The sequence below is a fragment of the Momordica charantia genome (genome assembly GCF_013281855.1).
Source record: "Momordica charantia cultivar OHB3-1 chromosome 8 unlocalized genomic scaffold, Mcharantia_2.0 BLBB01000008.1, whole genome shotgun sequence".
In the NCBI taxonomy this organism is placed as follows: domain Eukaryota; kingdom Viridiplantae; phylum Streptophyta; class Magnoliopsida; order Cucurbitales; family Cucurbitaceae; genus Momordica; species Momordica charantia.
In genome coordinates, this window is record NW_028275166.1 from 33,920,573 (window position 1) to 33,944,489 (window position 23,917).

The 23,917-nt window shown below is 34.7% G+C and overlaps 4 protein-coding genes and 1 pseudogene across 6 annotated transcripts; all 5 read right to left on the reverse strand.

The window, feature by feature from the left end:
• Window positions 1-127: 127 nt before the first annotated feature.
• On the reverse strand, window positions 128-1,789 carry LOC111013077 (umecyanin). The gene is made up of 2 exons (XM_022287447.2): window positions 1,507-1,789; window positions 128-712 (listed from the first exon to the last, which is right to left on the reverse strand). Exons 1-2 carry the CDS (start codon window positions 1,775-1,777, stop codon window positions 375-377), a joined length of 609 nt encoding a protein of 202 aa, XP_022143139.1. The 5' UTR covers window positions 1,778-1,789; the 3' UTR covers window positions 128-374.
• Window positions 1,790-3,253: 1,464 nt separating this feature from the next.
• LOC111013093 (blue copper protein) lies at window positions 3,254-5,736 on the reverse strand. Its single transcript, XM_022287465.2, has 3 exons — window positions 5,514-5,736; window positions 4,327-4,875; window positions 3,254-3,861 (listed from the first exon to the last, which is right to left on the reverse strand). Exons 1-3 carry the CDS (start codon window positions 5,692-5,694, stop codon window positions 3,509-3,511), a joined length of 1,083 nt encoding a protein of 360 aa, XP_022143157.2. The 5' UTR covers window positions 5,695-5,736; the 3' UTR covers window positions 3,254-3,508.
• A 1,741-nt stretch (window positions 5,737-7,477) lies between these two features.
• Window positions 7,478-9,273, reverse strand: LOC111012995 (blue copper protein). The gene is made up of 2 exons (XM_022287315.2): window positions 9,004-9,273; window positions 7,478-8,103 (listed from the first exon to the last, which is right to left on the reverse strand). The coding sequence occupies exons 1-2, from the start codon at window positions 9,182-9,184 to the stop codon at window positions 7,631-7,633; spliced, it is 654 nt and encodes a 217-aa protein (XP_022143007.1). The 5' UTR covers window positions 9,185-9,273; the 3' UTR covers window positions 7,478-7,630.
• Window positions 9,274-12,995: 3,722 nt separating this feature from the next.
• Window positions 12,996-15,560, reverse strand: LOC111013013 (early nodulin-like protein 9; annotated as a pseudogene). The gene is made up of 3 exons (XR_015792916.1): window positions 14,734-15,560; window positions 13,519-13,869; window positions 12,996-13,393 (listed from the first exon to the last, which is right to left on the reverse strand). The product of XR_015792916.1 is annotated as an early nodulin-like protein 9 (transcript).
• A 2,841-nt stretch (window positions 15,561-18,401) lies between these two features.
• On the reverse strand, window positions 18,402-21,926 carry LOC111013168 (glucan endo-1,3-beta-glucosidase 11). Of its 2 annotated transcripts, XM_022287564.2 has the most exons (4): window positions 21,651-21,926; window positions 21,471-21,532; window positions 19,807-20,852; window positions 18,402-18,742 (listed from the first exon to the last, which is right to left on the reverse strand). In XM_022287564.2, exons 1-4 carry the CDS (start codon window positions 21,662-21,664, stop codon window positions 18,659-18,661), a joined length of 1,206 nt encoding a protein of 401 aa, XP_022143256.1. In that variant the 5' UTR covers window positions 21,665-21,926; the 3' UTR covers window positions 18,402-18,658. The 2 variants fall into 2 exon arrangements, with proteins under 2 accessions (XP_022143256.1, XP_087983957.1); XM_088127831.1 differs by having other exon boundaries at window positions 21,471-21,926.
• Between the last annotated feature and the right edge of the window lie 1,991 nt (window positions 21,927-23,917).

Sequence of the window (23,917 nt, forward strand, 5' to 3'; positions counted from 1 at the left end):
GTGTCGTTGAGTTCTAAAGAGTTTGCAACTTAAAAAACTTTGCAAAAATTCATTGTTCTACCCTCAACCTACAATTTTTGGATTCCCCCCACCCGCAAGACAAAGAAAGATGCAAACATTATGGAGGTTATTGAAACAGAGAAACATGTCATATATGGGAACTTTCTGATTTGAAACTTCTGTCAATTTCTTTACTACCAACAATGGCTCATTCTTCTTGCCAATAATTGAGAATGAAACTGAAATAAGAATTCAGGAATGCTTGGAATGCTTGACAAATTGTCTGATCACTTAGAATACATATTTTTATTCCCAAACAAGGTACATTATGACTGATGTAGAGAGAAGCCAAGTTGAGAGAACTTGAAGTCTTCTTATAAACAAGTGAAGAGAATGCTGCCTATGGCGAACGTTGCTGCAGATAAAGCATTTGCGAGGAGAGAGGCAGGAGCAGAGCTCGGGGCTGGTGCTGCTGGTGTTGCAGGTGTTGTTGGTGCTGCTGGAGGTGCCGAGTTCTTAGATCCAACAGTCACGCTCAACTTCTGCCCCAACGAGCAGTGGGGACCGACCGTGCAGATAAAGTATTTAGAGCCAACAGTCTCCAGAGGAATTATCACAGGGCTGGTGCCATTAGGTGTTCCTGAACTGGTACAATTTTCAAACCCATCCTTTGTTACTTCAAGCACACTATGCAGTCCAGTCCATTTGAATTCTGAAAACCAAAGAGGAAAAAGAAAAAAAAACCATATTTACATATATATCTCAGGTATCTGTTTATGAGGGTTTGACCATTCATGCAGTTAGAACAGAACAGAACAGAACTCAAATTTGTGAAAAGAAAAAAACCCAAATTGTACAAGAGGGAGCTCATCAGGTGATGAAGAGGATCCTCTTTAGTTCTGTACTGTTTGATCTAAATAGTTTCATCCGAGTTCAATGGTGCCTTACTTTTACTCAACTTTCATTAGAAACTATTAGAAGTTTGTTTGAAGTTCAACACAAATTGTATAAATACAAGTAACTGTACTAGATAGGGTCGAAATGGGTCGAAAAATTGTTAGGAAGTGCTCGTCTCATTCCTTAGATTTGTGCAACGTAGAGTTAAGAACTTGAGCTTTGGTACGTGAATTCGTTTATACTAAGCTCTACCATATTACTGATTTCAAGAGCTATGTACATAGAACTCATAAAACTCTCGTTTTATATTCTATAACTACTTTTACGAATCGTAAACTCACACACCAACGTAGGAGATATGTTCAAGTTCTCGTTACTTATGTCTGTGCACAATCCAAACACATAGGCTGTAGATTTAGACTTTCCAGCTCTAGATTTCACAAACTCAAGCATTTAGACCCATGAGCCGAACTTCTACTTAGAGTTATTGAAAAGAAATAATTACTTGAGGAAGTAGAAAAGCAAGAAATTCTGTTAAAAGGAGTTGCAAGAGAGAGGAAGAAGACTGCCATTGTCATTAGAGAAGGGTTCAAGAGGTTCTTATCTTACCAAGTTTGTCACCAACATTGAAGGTCTTATCGGAAGCCCACGTGGTGTAAAACGACATCTCCTGCGGAACTGCCCAACCTTTGTCGCCTCCAACTTCATGGGTGATGGCTGCAATTCCGGTTGCAGCCATGGCTGCACTCGCAAGGGCAACCACCCACCAAATCGAACCCATTCCAATGGTCATTTGCTCCCGCTTGCTTTTGTGTTCACAAGTCATCCCTGCAAAGCTCTCTCTCTCTCTGTTTTCTCTTTCTCTTCTCCATGCATGCATTTATGTGAAGCTGAAGATAGAAGAGAGTATTTTTGGTAGAGAAGTGTGGACATGGTTTGATTATGTTGAATATTATTCACAACCACAACTTTTTGTGATGGAAACTTGACCGAGCTCTCAGTTTATTGTTTGTTTTGATATTTTTTGGGTTTTAGAAATAATGAGGTGATGAGCTTTGGATAGATTTTGTTTGAGAAATTTTAAAAAGGCAGCCATTGTCATATTTGTTTTGTAATGTTGTTCAAAGTTTAAACACCACAACTAGAGATTTTCAGGTCCAACTTGGGCAGTAACATCCAAGAAACAGATATTTTCAAGGCTGTCTCTTTTTTCAAAATTAATTAAAAAAATGGTTTAAATCTTATTTTGATTGGTAGGTTTTTCAAAATTTTTATTTGGTTCTTATCAATCGATATCATCCTTATGGTTAGTGAGTGATAAGATTAAGACATGACATTTTGTGCATAGACATACATCAATTTTTTATAAAAATTTAACGCTAGTCACCAAAGACAAAAATTCTTGATAAGACTTAATTAATGAACAATAACTAAAAGGAAAGTTTGAAAAGTATCATTGCCAAATTGTCATAAATGATATAAGGACAGTAACTAACAATGTAATTTAATCTCATTCTAATTTCTAGCCACATTTATGATGTCATTGATGGGCAAGTTTACAGCTAAATTGGACCTATAAATGACTTTTAACCTTTTATTTGTTTTTTACTAAATTTTAGAAATTCTGAAAATAGTTTTACAAAATCATTGACAAACCATAAAAAATTCTCATAAGCTTTAGTTTCAATTATACCTGCATCGTTTTCATCTTTTCTAGCTAAAATCAAAATAGTCACTTGATAGCTGGATTGGTATCTTGGATGTTTGATTTGAGAGAAGGTAAAAAAGAGCACAAGATGAAGTGCAAATTGTACAAAAGTTAAGAATAGCAACAACTCTTCGGAGGATGATTAAGGAAAAAATAGTTCTATTATTGTGAAAGAATGTTGACATTGGTAACATCGTATGATAGAATAAAATATATCATTTTACTACAAACTTGATTTAAGAATAAAAAATAGTAAATATGAAATGCGAAATTAAATTTTCTTCTCAAACTGCTTTGATTTGACTTTATCTCATTTTCTTTTTTTTTAGGTCTAATATTTGTTCTAGAAAGTTTTGGTTTCCGTGGTGAAGTAAACTCTCTAAATTTATGATCAATCCTTCCCGGATAAGTAAAGTAATTTATTTTTTAGACAACTTACAAATATTAAACATTAAAATGAAAATGTTTTAAATTACAGTGGTATAATTGAAACCAATCCCATAATCGAGGGGCATTTATAAAATTTACCCAAAATCATTTATTGGAAAAAAAAAGTAAAAACAATAAAAAGGTCATGGAATTATGGAAGTGGACTTTGAAGTTTTATTTTTATTGTTTTTTCTAGTCAAATGAAGCAGTCGTGTCGAATTAAAATACGAAAATTTCTTCAATTTTCCCACAATCCGAGAATATGAATTCATACCAGCTATTATAAAATTTCCAATCTGTTTACATCAACCAATACAAAATTAACCATAAATCTCTATAAATTTCAAAAAAGAATAAAAAAAGGACAGTTTATTTATTATACTAATTATAGACGAAAAGAACCTTAAAAAATCTCTTTAAAAAATTTTGAAAATGACGAAATCTAAATTCTAAATACTAATAAGGCCACGTCGGCTAGTACACCAGAGCTAGGGCGACGGCGAGAAGAGCGGCGGAGAAGGCGGAGGCTCGGAGCGATGAGGCGGCGCTGGGAGGCGGCGGAGCAGTGGTAGGAGATAGATTTGAAGGGTCGGTGTTAGAGGGAGGAGATGAAGCGCCGCCGCCGGTGACGTTGACGGCGAGCTTCTGACCGACGCCGCAGTGGCCGGCGAATGTGCAGATGAAGAAATGTTCGCCGGCTTCGGAGAGAGTGATTCTGACCGGCGGGTTGGTGGAAATAGGGGAGCGCGGCGATTCGCCGCTGCAACGGTCGAAATTCTCTCTTGTGACCTCCGCCACGTCGTGTGTTTGAATCGCGAAGTTGAACTCTGCAAATTCAACGGAGAAGATGAGCTTCTTATTATTATTATTTTTTAATAATATTCTTAACCTTTTTTTTTCCTAATCTTTTGAAAATATAATTTTTAATCTGGTGTCTAAATAACCTCCACCAAGATCGCTACATATCATGAACCTATTAAAAAAAATTAAAACAAAAAACCAGATGGACTCCACATTGAAATTTTAAAAATTTAAGAATTTTTTATTTTGGTGTTTTAAACTTTAAAATGTTAAATTTCATCCTTACACATTTAAAAATAATCGTTATATATAGTCTCAAAACTTAGCACCCTATAACTTCAAAATAATCACTATAACTTTTAAAAACAGAAAATTAAAAAGGAAACCGTTATCGTTAAATTTTGAAAGTGGAATAAAACGAAATTGAAAATTTCCATTTTAGAGAGAGATATAGAAGAAGTTCTTGAGAGAGAAAATTTGTGGGTCGTTACCGAGAACGTCGCCGACGAAGAAGCTCTTGTCGCGAGCCCATGACTCGTAGAAGCTGGCGCTGGACGGGACGGTCCATCCCGACGAGTCTCCGACGACGTACGTCATCGGTTCGCGGGAAGGAGCCGGCGACGGCACGACAGATGATGACGGCGACTGGCTGGGTCCGGGGACGGGAACGGCGGTTGGTGCCGGAGACGGCGACCGGCTGAGTCTGGGGACAGGAACGGCGGCTGGTGCAGGAGACGGCGACCGGCTGGGTCCGGGGACAGGAACGGCGGCTGGTGCAGGAGACGGCGACCGGCTGGGTCCGGGGACAGGAACGGCGGTTGGTGCCGGCGACGCTGTCGCTCTGACGGTGACGGAAAGCTTTTGGCCGCCGTTGCAGTGGCCGGGAAAGTTGCAGATGAAGTGGTGGTCGCCGGCGGATGTGAGTGTGATTCTCGCAGGACTGTTGTTCTCGACGGAGATCGGATTGCCGCCGCTGCAAGTATCGAAACCACTCCTTGTCACTTCCGCTACGTCATGTCGTCCGCTTGCAAAGTTGAAAACTGCACCAAATTCCTCCACCTTTAGCTACATGTCGTTTCGATTTTCTTTTTCTAATTTAATCAAAGGCTTCGCTTTATTTCTTATAGTACGATAGCAATCTCTAAAACTTTTGGCTAAATTACAAAATAATAATGATAATAATATTTTAGAATTTTAACATTTGTTTAAAAGATAATTACTACCCTTGACTTATCTTTCAAAAACATTAACATATATTTAAGTATTTTTTTTAGAACGTTATGAAAGGTCAATAATATAGAAATTTTTGAAAGAATAGATATATTTTTAAAATGAATGACAAAATTTAGATTTTCTTTTTTCTTGTAATTTATCTAAAAAAGATTTATTTCCTTTCCAAAATTTTTTCCATCATTTTTATTTGAGTACTATATTACATTAAAAAAACCATATATCACATGGAAAAGAAAATTAAAATATATTAATTTTTACCTTAAATTTTTAATTTCATCCCATTAAACTTTAGACTTAGATATTATCTTTAATTTCTGTCGATTCATCCACTAAATATTTTTACTTGAATAACGACAAACAAATTTCTAAAAGCTTACTAGTTTCAAATTAAAATCAAGCATGACATAAATTTACTAATTTCAAATTAAACCAAACTCAAACTTACCAAGAACGTCGCCAACCACAAAAGTTTTAGTGGAAGCCCAATCAGAATACGAAGTAGGATTGGGCGGGACGGTCCAACCCAACGAATCACCGACAACATAGGTGGCGGCAGAAGATCGCTGCCACAAAGCCGCTGCCGTGAGGAGGAGGAGAACCGCCATCTGGTTGAATCTAACTGCCATAGTTTCAAGTGTGTTAATTAAAATAAGCTCAAGGTTTTTTGTGCCTTTGGTGGAAGAAAGAAGGGGGCAATTTTGGGTATTTATAGTATTTGGAACCTCGCATCTCAGACATTGGTGGAAAACAGGCCGTTGGATGAAGGACACGTGGGAAAGAAATGGACGGCGATTAAGTCCGCAGGTGGAGGTGCGGAGAAATTGGACTCCGCCGCGTTAGATTTCTTACCGAACACAGTGGTCAGAGTCTTTGACTTTGTGCCGTTGACTGGTCATCGGCTTCACATGGAGAGAGGTGGGTCCCGTTGACTGGTCAAATGCACATTAAACATTTTATTTCATGCCATAATTATTATATAAATTCCACCACCTCTTGTTTATCAACTATGAAATTTGTGAAATAATAAAATCATTTTTGTTCTATTCTTTTTTATTGATTTTAATAGAATTGGTAGAGATGAGTCATTTCCCATGTGTTGTATTTGTATATCAATTTCAATAAAAATAATATATACATAATTGAGCTTTGGAAAATAAAAATTTATAAATGATTTGTTATCAATAAATTGATTGTAATTAGATTAATTATGTGAATGGATATAGACTCTATATAGTTTGAATAATAGGATTTTAATAGAATTGGTAGACACGAGCCATTTCCCATGTGTTGCATTTGTATATCAATTTCATTAAAAATAATATTTACATAATTGAGCTTTGGAAAATAAAACTTTATAAATTATTTGTTATCGATAAATTGATTGTAATTAGATTAATTATGTGAATGGATATAGACTCTATATAGTTTGAATAATAGGATGTCTATTTATTTTATTCATACTTGATTTCTGGTTTTATAAAATTAAAATAAAGTTATTAACGTCGAGAATTTAATCGTTATTATATATGACAAATCTCTCGCTTATTTCCTCTCAGGATTAAGCTCGTCCTTTCTTCTAAAAACCTAAAGTGTCATTCATCAAGGTACAATAACGACCTTAGTCTTCTAAATAGAGTGTAGAGGCTTTAGCCCATCATTCATATTTCAAAATTCGTATTGTGTTTAATCTCTATCATAATTATCCAAGCGTTAGGCAAATTTGAGAATTGAGATATAATTTCTTCACGGGACATATTCACATCTCCTTTTGTTGTCACGCACTTGATTTAATTGTTGGAATCGTTTTGACATATACCATACATTAGTCGAACTTTTCAAAATGAATTTTTTTTATTATGTCCAATTCCATGTTCCAAAGGAGCAATATGAAAAACCAAAATATAATTATCTATAGTGGGATTCACCTTTCAAAAAACATAAGTCTAATTGAATTGGTTAAAACATATATTTACAACTAAAAAAAGTCCAAATATCTCAATTAACCATTTCTGAAATGAAAATCTCGTGAGTTGCAATCAGGTTTCTTTATAATACTTAGAATATCCTTTACATCTCGTTTTGAAATAATAACTTTTTTAAGACATAGCGTTCCTTCGATTTCTAGATTAGATCTTGTCAAATTTTAAGTATGTTTTTTCAAACGTAGGTCACCTAAAGTTCTGTTACATCATCCTTGCGTCGCAACCAAACCATAGTAAAAGAATCTTCAAGAAAGCATAATCTAAAAACTAGATTTACAATCAAACACGAGTTATTACACCAAAATCATTCTTTTTTACAAACAATTCTTACCATTTAATCTATAATCAAATAAACTCAAACTTATTAAAACTATGAATTATGCATCCTCGACCTCGTTCATATCAATATAAAATCAACTAAATGTGATGGAAAAAAAAAAGGAACAAATGTATCAAATTTTCAAGTCGGAAGGAAAAGGGAAAAAAAAATACACTGAGAATCCGAATAATGATAAAAATCCAAGTACACACAAAATGAATCCCACTAATTAAATTTCTACAGCCACGGCGTGTCTAGGAATTAAATCAGAGCTATGAAAATTGCCAACACGGCGGAGAAGAAGATGCCGGAACCGCCGAGCGAGTGGGCGGAGTTGGGCGGCGGGGGAGCGGTCGTCGGAGTTGAAGGAGCGGTTTCCGGGGGTGGCGCCGCGGCGTTTTCCGGAGGTGGGGTGGCGGTCGGAGAAGAGGCCTTCGGTGGCCGGGCGGACTTCGGCGACGGCGACGGCGAAACCGGAGTGCTGGGTTTTGGGGAGGGTGCAGGAGCGCCGGCCGGCGGCTGAGAAGATTGGGCTCGGACGGTGACAGAGAGCTTCTGGCCGGCGTCGCAGTGGCCGGGGAATGAGCAGATGAAGTGGTGGTCGCCGGCAGCGGCGAGCGTGACCCTCGCCGGACTGGTTCTCACGACGGAGATGGAGTTGCTGCTGCTGCAAGAATCGAATCCGGCCTTCCTCACTTCCGTCACGTCGTGCCCTCCGGCGGTAAAGTTGAAAACTGCACAAAATTTAAAAAAATAATAAAATAAAAAAGCAATCAAAATCAATAATATCGATAAAATATTTACATTATTGGTTTCTTTTTATTATATAATTATTAGAAGATAAATTTATTACAATGATTTTATTTTTTAAACATTTAAATTTTTCTGAAAAGTGACAAGAGAGAAAAAAAAATTTACTAGACTAAGATGAATTTTCAGTCAACTTCCTCCGTGCTTTAGATCTGGTCTTTGAGACAAATTATTTTATCAATTAATAGAAACCATGATATTATATTATTTAGGCTAAATTTATAAACAAAAAAAAAACCCCTAAAACTTACCGTATGTTTAAAAAATGCTCCTCCATTTCAAAAATTTTAATACTAAATCTTTCCTAAAGTCAAACATTTGTAATATTTACAAAAGAGTTGATAGGACAAAATCAAAAACAATCTAACGAATAATTTGATAATATGGAAGATTAGAATAAAATTAGGTAGACAAAATTTTCAAAATTTGATAGACAATTAAGGAAAGCTTACACGTTAATTGTCACATTATTCTAGATTCTACCATTATTCTAGATTCTACCATGTGAATAGATTTGGTGGAAAATGAGCTTAGAGGATTAGACCACGTTGGGAGTTCGAATCTCAATCGTTACCGAAAAGAAAAAGTGCTTTTTGCTTGGGGTAAGAAAATCATGGTCGGAATAACTATAAAATTTGAGTGTAGGTATTTTTTTGGAGATGGAATGACCTTCCTGTTAAAAATATTAATTAAAAGAGAGAACTTTTTTTTTTTTTCCCTAGTGGAGATCAAGAGAATTAGCTAAGTAAATATGTAATTGAAGCTAAATAATTAATTGCAGAACACAAATATCTGAATAAAAATTGAATTGAAAGGGGAGGTACCAAGAATGTCGCCGACGAGGAAGGTTTTGGAGGAAGCCCAATCGGAATAAACAGAGGGATTAGGAGGGATGGTCCAGCCCAGCGAATCGCCGACGCTGTGGGTGGCGGCCGCCGAGCACCGGAGCAAACCCGCCACCGTCAGCACCACAAAAACAGCCGCCAACTTCGATCTCGCCGCCATTGTTACTGCCAGCTCAGCTGTGTGTAGTGTGTTCTCAGATCGCCGGTGCTTTGTTTTCTCTCTCTTTGGGGAAGCTGGAGATCTGAAGTGAAGAGGTCGGTATTTATAGGGGCGGGACACGTGTCGGTGGATGGCTGAGGGGGGGAGATGAACGGTCCAGATAGAATAACAATCAGGTTGCCGCGTGGGGGAGTTTTGAGGTTGGAGGTTTTAGGGTTGACGAGTCATTTTGTATTTTTATTTTTATTTATTTTCTGGGGTTTGGATTTTTGTGAAGTTTTTATTTGGGGGTGTATGGAATCGGAACAACTTTAGCGGGGGAGAAAAGCGAATATTAATGGGGAGAGAGAAAGTGGTGGGAAGCTGCGTTTTCAATGGAAAAAAGATAGTTTTTTTGAGAGAGAGATGTGTTGCTAGCTGGTAGAATGCAAGTGTGCATTTCTTACAAGAATATATCGAAATTATTATGAAAACTTCACGTGGGGCAGGGAGGGAGAGAGAGGAGAAAAAAAGAAGGAACCTAATCAGCTAGGCTAAGCTATGAATATGAATAAATAAATGAATGTCGGGCTCTTTCTTTCAGTGCTAACCCCAAGAAATCGCAAAAGAAGAAGCAAATCAATCAGAATGGAGACATGGAGAAGAGGCGAAAGAGAGATTTTCAATCCTGCAAGCTGCAAACAACAACAGCGAAAAATCTATTGCGCACTAGCTTGTCTCCATCTTCGTCTAGGTTAACGGGACCTTATAGGGAGAGTGGAGCCTCAAGAAGAAAATAAGTGAAATACACTTGTTTGTGTTTGAAATAAAAAAAAATGAAATTAGTTGAGGTGTGTTTAAGCGGGTCCGAACACTCATAGACATTAGAAAAAATGATTTCTATTTCGTTTTTTAGTTTAAAAAAACCGTCACTTTTGATTGTTAAAATTTAAATTTAGTTTCTGTTTGGTTAGTGATATGTTTTGGTACTTAAAATTTGATATAGTTTTTAATTGATCCCTGGGTTGAATCGACCTAATGGGATGGGATGATGATATGAACAATTGACATATGTTGACTGGACATTAAAAAATTCCTTAACATCGTACTGACGTGTCCAAATATTGAGACAAAAAAAAAATTATCCAATTTATTTTTTAGTCCACCATTCATATTTGGAGAGGATCAAACTTACAACATTCTAATTCGAGATATATGTCAATTAAATAATTATCATTAAACTATAGGGTCGAATTTGTAGATTAACTTCTTTTATAAATGGAATGGAAAGCTTTAGAAAAGCTTAAACTTTATGTTATTTACATAGATAAAAGTAAGTTTATTTAGCCAGGATTTAGGATGTATTGAAGAATGAGTTTAAAAGATTTTGGTCCATTTTAAATTTATTAAAGTTAGTTAGTTTTGAATTTAATTGCTGAAATTGTTGAGACAGGCAGGAGGTTGGCCAACGAGGCGCGGACTGCGGAGGACACGGCATGTGATCAACTGGATTTGGTCAACATTCGACCATATTATTAAATTTAAAATAGCATTAAATTCAATCATACTTATTTTTTATTTTTCCAAATCAATCAATTCTTATAATCAAAGTTTGTTATCTAACTTAAATAATACTGTGATTAATACAAAACTCAAATACAAAAACTTCATACTACAACCCAAAAAATACTAGAATCCATCCTCTTTTTTCTTTAAAATTTAATTTAATGGGTGTAAGCAAAAGATTTTAATCACTAAAAAAATAATTCCTAATCCACTTTACTATTATTAATTTTCAAATATTTTTTATTTTTATACTTTGACCCATTTAGATTTCTATTTTTTAAAGTTGGATTAGATGAACTATATACATATTCTGATTTCTTTGTAGTCACATTAGATGTTTTTTAGCCTAGATTTTAGGAGCATTTTGTTTAGTTAATTCTTTTTAATATAATAAATGTGGAGCATGGCTATTTTGAATCTTCGTCTCTATTGTAAAACTGTACTTATGTTGGTTAAAAGCTTTTTTTTTTTTACTTGTTGGATTTTATGGCGAGTAATACTCCTCTCAAGTGCTCTTTAGTTAACATGCCTTAACAGTAAAAAATTGTTGCTACCGTGAAGTAATACTCTTTTGTGGCTATCTTCAGAAATTTGTATAGTTGGATTTTAAACATTTTTTGACTTGATTTTGAGTGCTATTATGGAATTGGTATTGCCTTTTAGCCAAAATAAATGCCAAATCAACCGATGGATTTAAGGGAGAAAAAACCAATATTGAAATTTACTTTTTAACATTAAATCGATTACCCGAAAGAATCAGTGAGAACTGACAAAATCTATCCCAACAAAATTTTCTCCTACTTTTTTTCTATATAGTTCAATTTTTTTAAAACTAATCTACAAAGATATTTAGAACTAACTATCGAGGTATGAAAAAGTTTTGTAAATCTGTGCATATTACTTGCTGATTGCCTGGTTGAGAATGAGTGAGAAGAACATGCTAGTAAGCCTCAAAGCTTTTCCAAAAACAAGAAAAGAAAACGATCAAATTTTTATTGTCTCGAACCTGTGATGCGAAGTCAGGTGATTCTTCTCTCATAAAAAATATTTCAACTTTTGAAATTTGAGATTTCTTCCCTCTTCAAATCAAATTTTGATGGTGGTAAATATTCAACCTTCAAAGACAGATAACATATTTCTAAATACTTAAAAAAATTTTTAATTCATTGTTAATTTGTGAGCAACCTCGAGTAAGCATTTTATATGATTAATACAACCTCAAAGGAAAGAATTTGTATAAAATACTAAATATATTATATTATAAATACAATTTTTCTTAAATGATTCAAAGTCCCATCCTTATAATTAAATGTAAGACTTAATAAATCACCTACTTGACATGGTCAATTATTATTATTATTTTTCATTACTAAAAGCCATATTGGGTCAATCACCAATGCTGATGTGTAAATGTTAATTGTTAAAATCACAACATTTAGATGCATAAACCTCTCTCATTTTCTCCAAATATATGACCAAATCAAAATGATAGGCAATCTTCTTCCAATTGGAGACATCCCCACTTGTCATTTTATTAGTTGATTGACCCTTTTTTTCTTTACCAATTTAATTCATTTTGCATTAAACTTCAAGATATATATGAGGGAAAAAAAATATTTTATCCAACTTAGTGAATGACATTATGACTTATCTGACCAATTCTGAGTTCGATCTCTCACCTCCACATGTTGTACTAAAAAAAATAATAAATACCTTTTAAGGAAGTTCCCAAATGGTTGAGAGATTATTTTTCTATTTATCTTTAATCAAAGATCGGTTGAGTTTGATTGATAGACTATTTTAATGTGTGCATCTTCATAAGGTGTGTTATCTCGTTTCACCCATCCACATAAAAAAAGAGATATTAAATTAATTAATCCACACATTCAAAGATCAACTTAATGATTGTTATTATTTGTAACATTCTTGTAAGAATTATATTGGTTACTAACCAATTAATAGGAATAGGAATACGCATCAGTCTTCAAAAGTATAATATTAGTTTAGAAGATATCTATTAGCTAAGCATGTTAAATATTATTCTTCTCAAATTTTGTTTGTTTATCTTTTTATATGAGAAATTCCAAAATTTGATTATCAAGCAAGAATTTATTAATGTCGCCAAACCATAATGTACAAATAGTTAAAAAAAAAAAAAGAAAAGAAAAGAAAAAGAAACATAATGTACAAAAATGTTGAGGACGAAGAAAAATCTCATCAATGGAGAACAATGCTGATAGAACAGTGCCATCTCTGCTCGGATCGCTCAGAGAAAGAGTGCCGAGGCCATGGCAAAGACTAGGAAAGCACTCAAACAGCCGGCGGCAGCGGCAGTTTTCGATGCGGCGGAGGTATTCGGAGATGGACCCAGAGCTCCGCCGGCCGGGGAAGAAGGAGAGGCTGCAATGGAGGGTGATTGTGCAGTGCCCGGAGGAGGAGCGGTGGAGCCGGAAGTGACGTGTCCGGTGATATTGATCATTAATTTCTGCCCTAATATGCAGTGTTTTGGATGGGTGGAGGTGTAGTAATGACCTCCTTTGGCGTTCAGCGCGATGTTCGCCGGAGTGAAGTTGAAAACAGCGAGAGTTGAAGTGATGTTGCAGGAATCGAACACTTCTTTTGTCACCACCGCAACGTCGTCGGATCCATTGAAGAAATTGAAAACTGCAAAATCAATTGAAATTCAACGATGGGTTTTATTTGTCTACACGATTTTGGGAGTCTCTTTACTGAGTGCCCACCTAGTGTTTGATAAATTGTGTCAATGAAATCTACACTTCTTATGGTACCTAATGTGTCGCCAACGAAGAAAGTCTTGTTATAAGCCCATGAGGCATAGAAGATGGGACCTCCAGGAGGAATGAGCCATCCTACTCCGTCGCCAACGGTCTAGTTTCTCGGCCCTCTTGGAGCTGGAGCAGGAGTCGATCCGGGATATGCAGTGACATTGATGGCCAACCTCTGTCCTAAGATGCAGTGCTTGTCCAAAGTGCCAATGAAATAGTATCCCCCCAGTGAATCCAATGTGAAATTGGCTGGACCAGTGGCTTTATGGCTGATCGGATTGGTTGAATTGCAGGTTAGGAATGCTTCCTTTGTGACTCTAGCTACATCTTCTTGTCCAGTTGTGAAATTGAACACTGAAAATATTTCACAAAGACCATTATGGTTAATCGCATGTCTTAAGATCTTCCCATATGGAACTTTTCCCTGATAGTTCCTAGTTTATTTGATTAACAAGAGAAGATTGTCAAAACAAATAAGAAACAAAGATCAGAGATGATCTAATTTAATTGTCAATACCATCCGACTTGTTTCCGATGGTTTTATGCAAAACTCTCCAACTGGCCTTGGACAGTTCTGAATGTGCTCAAGGCTCAGAAAGTAGTCAAAACAAATTAAAGGGCCGTGTTTTTGGCATGTCCAAAATGACTTTTGTTATTGTCAAAATCACTTCCAAAATCACATTTGTTATTGTTAAAATCACTTCCATTTCCATTGATCATGATTCGCAAATAAAAAAATTGATTTTAAAAGACTTAGAATCACTTTAAATTGATTTTTAAGGTATCACTTGGATGATGATTTTGAAAAATCAATTATATTTAAATCTCTTTTTTCAAAATCACTAATTTTACCGTCACTCCCAAACACACCTTAGAGATGATGAGTTGAAACCACCTCCTGACAATCTAACGTTGTAGGATCAGGTGGTTGTCACATGAGATTCTCAATCTATGCACAAGTGAGCTCGGACACTCATGAATATAAAAGAAGCGAAGCAAATAAGAAGAACTAAAGATTAGCTATGCAAAACCATCTGCCTTGTTTCAGACAGTTTTTACCTATGCAAAACCCTCCAACTTGCTTCGAACAGTTCTGAATAAAACAAAAATTCAGAAACTGCCATAACTTTTGACACTCGGAATTCTAAAGGATCCAAAATCTAAAACAAGTGGATACACAAATTACATAAAGAGATAGACAAGTGCCTGTATGCTTACACAAGATATCACCAACTAAGAAGGTGTGGGAGACAGCCCAAGTGGCATAGACAATGGGGCCACCGGGGGGAACCACCCAGCCCAAGCTGTCTCCGACCACATGGGTGGTCCTTGCGGTTGTGGTCTGTACCAAGACAGAGGATGCCACTATGGCTAGCACAAGCAGAGCCAGTGTTCTAGCCATTGCTGTGCTTTAGAACTTCTTTCTATCTGAAAATGTGAGAGATTACCAAGTCAGAATGAAAACTAATCGCCTGGTTATTACTGATGTTTTTATATAGAGAATAGAGATGGGTAGGAGAAGTTGGAGGGTAATGCTTGTTTGTTTTGATTATTTAATTTTTGCTTGCTTCCATGTCCATCTCTTGCTCTTTTGGTCGGTTTTAACTTATGTTTAGAATTCAAAGCCAGTAAACTAGGCTCCATATAAGTTTTTTTCCCTAAATAAATAGAGTATCAGGGGGGAGATTTCACACTAATACCAGCTTTGGAGTGACAGCAAGGATTTTAGTTTATTAAGTTTTCTGCATGACTTAAACCGAACACCTTGGAAGGCATCTCTAAACATCCCAAATCTTTACCTCGGAAGTTCCATATATAGTTTGAAAAGTAAAAAAAGTGAAAAAAGAGTCCCATGATTCATTGTAATGGACATAATTTCTCTAGTTCATAGGGATTGATGCTTTGTTAGTGTTATTCAAATATTGACATATTAGCGCATACATAAATTGAATCAAAGGACTCAAAGTTAACGATAGTCTATATTTTAGTTAGAAAAATAGTAAGTATTGATTTTGATGTTCTTTTGTTGGGACTTTCCAGGGAAGGTGTTTTTGCAAATTATAGTGAAAACAAGAGTTATAGCCTGGCCAAAGGAGACTAATATACAAAGATGTATGATGCACATGGCATTTGTAATGTCAACACTCAACATAGAACATTAATTAATTTACACATGAGTCTCAAATACTGCATTTTCTGACCATTTCTTTGCCTCAAATGACAAGTCTATAGAAAATTTGGAACCTGCTTTTTTGGTCATCATTAGGCATTTTCTAAGAGTTTGATGAAATGGTCTTTTGCCAATTGTCTCAATTGCTTGTTTGTTGAGAAGAAACTTCTACTCTATCATACTGTACATTCACCAGTTTTTATTATATATATATATTTTTTATGACAAATGTTTGAATCATTGACATACATTTGGAGATCTTTTGTTGGATCCTTCTATGTTTAGAGTCGGAAACTCATAAGATATAAAATGGTAATGTTGTTGGTAGATGGCTATATAAATAATAATAATAATTTTTGTTTTACTATATTCTTTATTCTGTTACAATTTTTTTGTTTGACGATTGATGGCACTTTTTTTCCCTATTGCTGTTTGCCCACCTTATGTTTCTAATAATTTACCAGGATAAGAGGTGTTATAGCATAATTCTAAGGACTAACTACTAAGAACTCATTATTACGTTTAATATGTTTGGTGACTATTTTTTGGTCAAAATATTTAATATTTAATATGGTAATTCTGAAGTGCTAGTATTGTTTATTGCGTCGCATTAGGGACTCAACTCATGGTATCGATAGGGTGAGGTAGGATTGGGGAAGGCTTTTCTATCCTGATTCCCGCTCCATATATAATTGCTTGTTAAATCTAGAATCTTCATCTTGTCAATTTGAACATAGCTCAATTGGTTTAGACATACATCCTCGACCAAAAAGTCGGAGATTTGAATCCTCACCTCACGCATTGTTGAACTAAAAAATAACGTTGGAATCCTCGTATTAAAAAAATCAAAGACAGAGGTAGAGATTCCATATGAAGAATTTTAAATAGTGCATATCTTCATAGGAACTTATCTTTTTAAGAATAGACATTAAACCAATAAAATGTTTAGTATTTGATCTATTTTTTTAATTTTTTCAATGTTAATAAACTTTCTAGCATTATACCAAATAAAAATTAATACTTATTCCTCTTCTCAAAATTTAAAATGAAGAAATTTTATTTCTATTTAAATATTCTTTAGGAGTGTTGCTTTGAGCATGGTTTAACGGGTTAAAAAGGAGTATCATGAATATTAATATAACCTGGTAACCTATCTTTTTCTTAGGGGGCTAGAAAGCCTTTTCGAATTGAAAAAAAATTAAAACACAAATGAGAGTGTTTTAAAATATATTTTTTAACATGCATATTTTTAAGTTTACATTAATACATAACTATTAAGTAAAAACTTTAAGAAAGAAAAAAAGAAAAAAAGGAAAACCGAAGAGAATATGAATCTCAACAGCGGGAAGTCTAACAATCCATAATTACTAGATAGAAAATGGTCATTTATAATTTGTCACAACCCCATAATTTTTTAGTCAATAATTCAAAGAGGCACAAAAATCAAGTCATAAGTTCCAAACAACCCATTAATTCTTTTTAATAAATAGTGTAATCTTCAAAATGATTTTTTTTACGCTATCTTCGAAGTGATTTGAATGCATTGAAACCTTCGTAAATAACTATAATTAAACTTTAGCGTCATTGGAAGAAGATGACAGTTTTGGTTGGAGGTTTATTTAGATTGACCAAATTTTGGAATTAGAACAGTTTTATAAACCAGTAAAGAAAAGGATTTGCTGCCAACATGAGCTAGCTCAACGATGATTGACACCTGTCACGAATTTGAATCTCCTGCCTCAATTATTGTTCTAAAAAAGAAAAGAAAAAAAAAAGAAAGGATATGCTTTACCCTTATTAGTCTACTCTGCATTTATTACTACTATACCATTCATAACCTGTTTCAAAAACTTGGAAGAGAGTGATTGATTCGTGAGATAGACTTTTATAACTCGAGATTAAGAAGTTCAGTCCACATTTGTTACGGTTTTGCTTATCCCATGGTACGAGTTTATTAATCCCACATACTACGTAAACCTGCATTATTTTTTTATACTATACATACTAAACCCGGATTACAAAAACCCAAGTTTCAACAACTTATTCTTGGGTACAATCCAAAAAGATTTCTCCCAAGAATTATTTAAAAAGATCAAGAATGGTTTTTCAAAACTATTCTCAAACAAGAATTAAAGTCAGAAATGGGGCTTGTGGATCGGGGTCGGTTCTTGTGGCAGGAGGGTTTCTTTGCTGTCCTGTAGGACTTACGGGCTGAGAGAAATAGCATGATTTTAAGAGGGGTTGAGAGATCTTTGGAGGCTTGAGCTCTTGTTTGATTTCATGTTTCCCTTTGGACCTCGATGTCCAAAGTCTTTTGTGATTACTTATTAGGTTTGATTTTACTAGATTGGTGTCCGTTCTTTTAGTTTGGCTCCCTTTTATCGGGCTATTTTTCTGTATGCATCCCTTTTGTATTGTTTCATTCTTTTCCTCGAAAGTTCGGTTTTTTTTCTTAAAAATATATATATATATATATATATATATATATATATATATTTTTTGAGCCAGATTCATGAGGGGAAAAAATCCTCTAAGGCCATCTCCAACAAATAAGAAAGGGCAAATTAAGAAGAAAAAAATTCAAAGGAAAAGAAAAAGATGTGACATTGTGTCCTTTGATCTATATATATTCTATTGGTAACTATATGTTCACTAAAGTTATGTCAAAGGGAGAGAAGAGAAGAAAAACCCAACAATTGGGAAAGGCACAATCAGCTGGAAATCATAAGCATATTTTGCTTTTATTTTGCCACTTCCATTTATGATTCAATAGCTCCATCTCAAATCTCAACCTTGTGGAAAATTGTGAGTTTAATTTATGCAAGAGGCAAAAGAATAAACAAGCAAGCAACTGTACCAAGTGTATGGCAATGTACCAGCAGAAGATGTAATGCTTTTGCCTTCCAACAGCTGCTGCAGGTTTGCCTTCCTAACTTAACACAATAACTTCTCTGACATTCTGCATTCCATTTTTTATCTCAACAATAGAAGTAGCGTCATGGCAGGGATTGTTAACGAGAAAATGCGGTTCACTAAAAATCCTCGAGCTTGGAGATCCTGTTCACATAAGCAATCAGAATATGCAGGTAAGGATGATGTTTAGTACAAACTAAGACAGAAGTTGGATTAGAATATGGTAGCTTTAGGCCTCTGTTTTCTTGTTTTTGTTTTGGAGAAAACTACAGATATGATTTTGAAAATATTTAAGGTTAGAATCACTGTTAGGCCCTTGAAGTCAAATGTCAACACAAAGTCCAACACATGGACAATTAATATTAAATAGAGAGAGAAATAACATGTAAGAGATTTGAACTCGAGACTTTTTATGCTGATACTGTGCTAAATCACAGCTAGGTCTAAAAGTTTAAGCTCATTAATCGTTTCAAGATTTTCTGTAGTGGTTTGGGCTATTTTGCCATTTTAAAAATTATTTTTAGGAATTTGGAAGGGACAGATCGGAGAGACTCTGTAGAGCTTGAAGAGGTAAAAGAGAGTGACGAGCAACAAGTACCTACCCCTGTCAAAATGAGGAAATTTTTAAAACCTAATTTCCTCCCTAAATTCTATGATCCAAATGGCAGATGAGTTTCCACATTTATACCTTTTCTAATTTGATGTCTACCAGTTGATTCAATATCTAGTCTACAAATCTATTCTAACTATGAACGAATTCCTACAATTTTAGGCTCTTGCGTCTTGTGGTGAAAGGTTTCACACAAACCTATAGTATCGATTACCTCGAGACGTTTGCTCCCGTGGTCAATATTATGCACTTAAAATAGTGATTTTAAAGCCAATGTAGAGTCATTTCAGTTGATATATAAAAACTAAAAGTCATCAGTGAAAACAGACCAAATATAGAACAAGAGAAACAAAATTTAAGAAACAACTGTTCAAATATATTTCTAGGGAATTTAACCATCTTCCAAACAAGTCAAATCATAGTAAGCTTCTTGTGAAAATTGGTACAATAAGCTTCGCTCTTCCTAAATATAATACACAAGAACACCAGCTTTTGTTTTGTCATTAATCATGTTAGATTAATTAATTTGTACAAGGGAAGGGAAAATCATAGTTCCAACAAACATAACATTCTTCATATGCTATGAGAAATTACATACCTGGAGCGATAAATAAGATGAATCTGCAGACGAAGATTTAAGTCCATGAAATCCAATATCGTATGATATGGTCCCATCAGCTTTGAAAAGTCCAAAGTTTCTCTCGGAAGTCGGCCCCGGTTTCATATTTTCGTTAAATGTTGCAAAAATGTAAGCCTTCAATACATTCTTTGGCCTGAAGGGGGTTCCTTTCTTCTTCGCGAGCCTCTTACGGAGGTTGTAATTAAATATCCTTGCATTATTTGCAGTTGCTGCAGCTTCATTTTCGTCCCCATGGGAAGCCCAACCAGTCTCTGTAACTATGACTTCCATCTTCTGATATCCAGCATCTACCAATGCTGCATATGCAGCATCGATCTGAGCATCGAGCATGTTGTCATAATGTAGACCAGTTTTAGGATCAGAAATTCCCTGAGTTGATTCAAAAAGTGCATAATTGATATCAATATTCTCTGGGTCGCTCATATAGGCTAGGAAGGGGTAAGCATTTAAACAGAAAGGCGAACCGATCTCTGAAAAGAAATCCAACAAAGGCTTCATGTACTGAACAACATTCTCTCTAAATATACACGAAGAAGGTGGAAACGAGTTCGAAAAAACAGCCTGAGAATGCGCAGTCGTGATCTGAACAATACCATCTAAGTTAAGCTTCTTCACTGCCTTATAGATATTCTTTGCAGCACCCAAGAGTGCTCCCCATAGCTCCAAATCACCCCCTCCTAGTACTTCATTTCCAATGGCAATCCCACAAATGTGAGTCTGAGGAAGGAATGCCTGGACGTTCTCTTTGACCCAGTTCATCGCCCGGTCCTCACTCGCACTCATTTCTTTCAAGAAGCCATTCGGGAGACCGACCACCAATTCAAGCCCCGTCCCACTAAATGCCTTAAGGACCCTGTGATCAGCATCATAAATCCTAACATTCTTTATTTTTGCTGCTTTGAGAAGCGAAACAACTTCATCAGGTGAAGGAATGTTATCAGCAATCCTTCCATAATTTATTCCATAAGTTCCAGTAAATGCTTGTACTGTCATTGTCAAGGAGGCTGGAGAAAGAAAACTAGACATTTCACTACAACTTTCTCATGTGGATGACTTAACAAGAAACCTCAGATTTGTAAACACAGATAAATTTTACTCTCAGTACTAAAAAAAATCTTCAAGAACAAAAGAAACATATAATACAACTTAAAGAAGCAACCAAATCCAACCGAGAAAAAAAAAAACTCTTTCCAATTGAAAACATCACATGCGAAGAAGTGGAAAAAAAATAGCCCATCAAATAAAAAATAGATGCAGGCACAAAGTCAAGAACAATCTGAAAACTAGCCAGTCAAAACTTTATTTTAAAGAATTCAGGTTGTCAGTGTCCTATATGATAAATTGACTTTGCTGACTAAATCAAGCAGAGAAAAATGGAGAACGATCCATGGAAACTGCAGAGTATAAGTCCAGTGGAAGCAATCTTGAGAAATAAAATACAATCGAACGATCTAGAAGAGAAGGAATCAAAAGAATGCCTAAAAGAAATCATCAAAATCAAACTAAATTAAACAAAATCATTCAGCGTTAGAAAGAACCCAAAACTCAAAACCCAAAACCATCTGATTACTGCACATAAAGAAACGGAAAACAGAGAGAGAGAGAGAGATAGATTACAGTACCAATGGCAGAGAAGACGACCCAGAAACTAGGAAGCGATTGAACACAGAAGCAGAAGCATTGCCTGGCCATGGAAACAAGAAAATCGCCAAAGAACTTCCTCTCAGAATTTGATCAGATGGCTTAAAAGCCAAGCAGAAAATGGGGGATTTCTTTCAAAACGTCCCACGGATTCTACTCACCTTTCCGCCGGCATGGCATGAGGAAGAAGACGACCCAACAAAATTAACACACATAGACGAAGACCCTTTAAGTCTCTAGTCCAAAACCTTATGCAGAGTCTGTTGGCAGAGAATTTTCATAGGAGTGAGAGAAAAAGAGAGATGTGAAAAGGGTTTTAGGGAGTCGTTCTCAGTGAATAATAAGGGGTTTTGATTTGGGAATTTGATTGGGAGTTGTGTGATGCACTATGAAATTTTCAGGCTAAATTTCATTCTCTAAAGTCTTAACGCGTAAGTTTGAAGTTTGAATGAAGATTGTCTCATCCCATGTACTATGCAACAAATATTGGTTGAAAAGAAGGGAGAAAAAAAAATCACGCATTTGATTTGAAAAAGAGTGAAAATTACACTTTTGGAGATTTTTCTATTCGCACAAAAATTTGTTCTTTTCCATTCATTATATATATTTTTGGTTATTCAAATAAATTTTGGTTTTTTATATGATATAGCATTAAAAATATGAAGATTAAGATTCCTTTGATCAGGAATTATAATTCTTAAAATAGGTGGTCGATGGATTTGAACTCATTCTATTTTAATCAACCCTAATCCCTTTTACCAATTATGGTTATTTTGATAGATAATATTATTAGATATTATTTGAATTGGATTTATTATTAGGAGTTATATTATTTGATTTAGATTTAATGATTTTACTGTTATAAATAGGTGGGTAGGATTATAAGATGGAGGAATTTTAATTGAATGAAATTATATTTTTTGTTATTCAAATTTAACATCACACTCTTTACTTCTTGTAGGTTTGTATATGTTTTTCCAGGTAGATCTTTTGCCGTAGCTGCACCATTGTTTGAAAAGAGATTATATATATTGAATGAAACATAAATTCAAAAAATAAAACATCTATTTTTTTCTTTGGATAAAATTATAATTAGATACATTTTAATGTAAAAATCTTCCAAATTCGGGATTTGAAACAAAAAGTTAAACTACTATACACAACCATTTTTCTTTATTATGTCTTATGGATAGGAGTTTCAATTATTTGTCACTTGCGTCTCTATTTTAATTCATAAACTTATTTCCTACAAATTTATAATTTTTTCTTCTCGTCTTCTCGTAAAGAATCTAAACCTAAAACAAATTCTTTGGGTATAATTCATAGTCAATCAAAGTTGTTTGGTTTGAGGTTAGGTGGATTGATTCAGGTTTAGTGGTTAGAAATGATGATCAAATCATAATTCAACAACTGCATAATTATCTATTTCTAAGTTGCAAACCCACTAAAACATATGGTTGAAACTTGAAAAAAAACATGATTTTGTGGTACACTTTATTTATGTAATTAAACGAGCTCGGAAGTTTATTTACTAAGCTAGTTAATAAGATTGATCAAGTTCACAGAATTTTATGAGTCTGAAGGCGAGCATAATTCAAGTATATATGTTCAAGTTAGTGGATGGAACGCGTGAACCAATGATGACTTGATGAACCAAACTTTAACGATAATTTGTTAATATAAGTGTGAACATTGAGTTTGGAAAAATTAAATGTTTTAAGGGAGAGAAACGATGGACAGGAAAAACTTTTTATTTTCCAAACAATTTTATAAAACTTTTCATTTTCAATATTATCCTATACCATAAGCAATTTTATAAATATGCTAAAAGGCAATTATTTTCTATATATATAAGTTAAACTTTATTTCCATGGATGTTCATAATAAGTGAAGTTGATCATGATTCAAAAAGCATAATTTTTTTTAGTAAAAAAAGCATAGATATTACACTCAAAGAGAAAGCAATAAAAGATAATATGAAAGCAAATTAAAAAGTGGTTGGAATGCATTGCAATTCCAAGTTGTACTAACACTTACACAAGAACATGACAATGGCTATATTATTTGTTAACAAACATGTAAAATTGCAAAATCTCTCTTAACAAATGGAGATTCCTTTTTATGATCCATAAGACAACTCGAGTGATGAGATGACAACAAATAGTAACCATCGTGAGTTCGTTCTTTAATCCAAATAGGCTAAGGTAAATCAAAAAGATTTAGAGAGAATGAGTGCAAACCTATGATAGCATCCTTTCTCAGAATTAATTTTCTATATATTTTCTTGACAACCAAAGAAAGAAACACATAGTCCAGGTATGGGTAAACCGGTCCGGACAACTCACGATTATCCTTCTCCCCCGAATCCCGTAGACAATTGAAGTCGTTTATGTGAGAAAAACTCGGAGATTTGTAATTTAGCATCCAC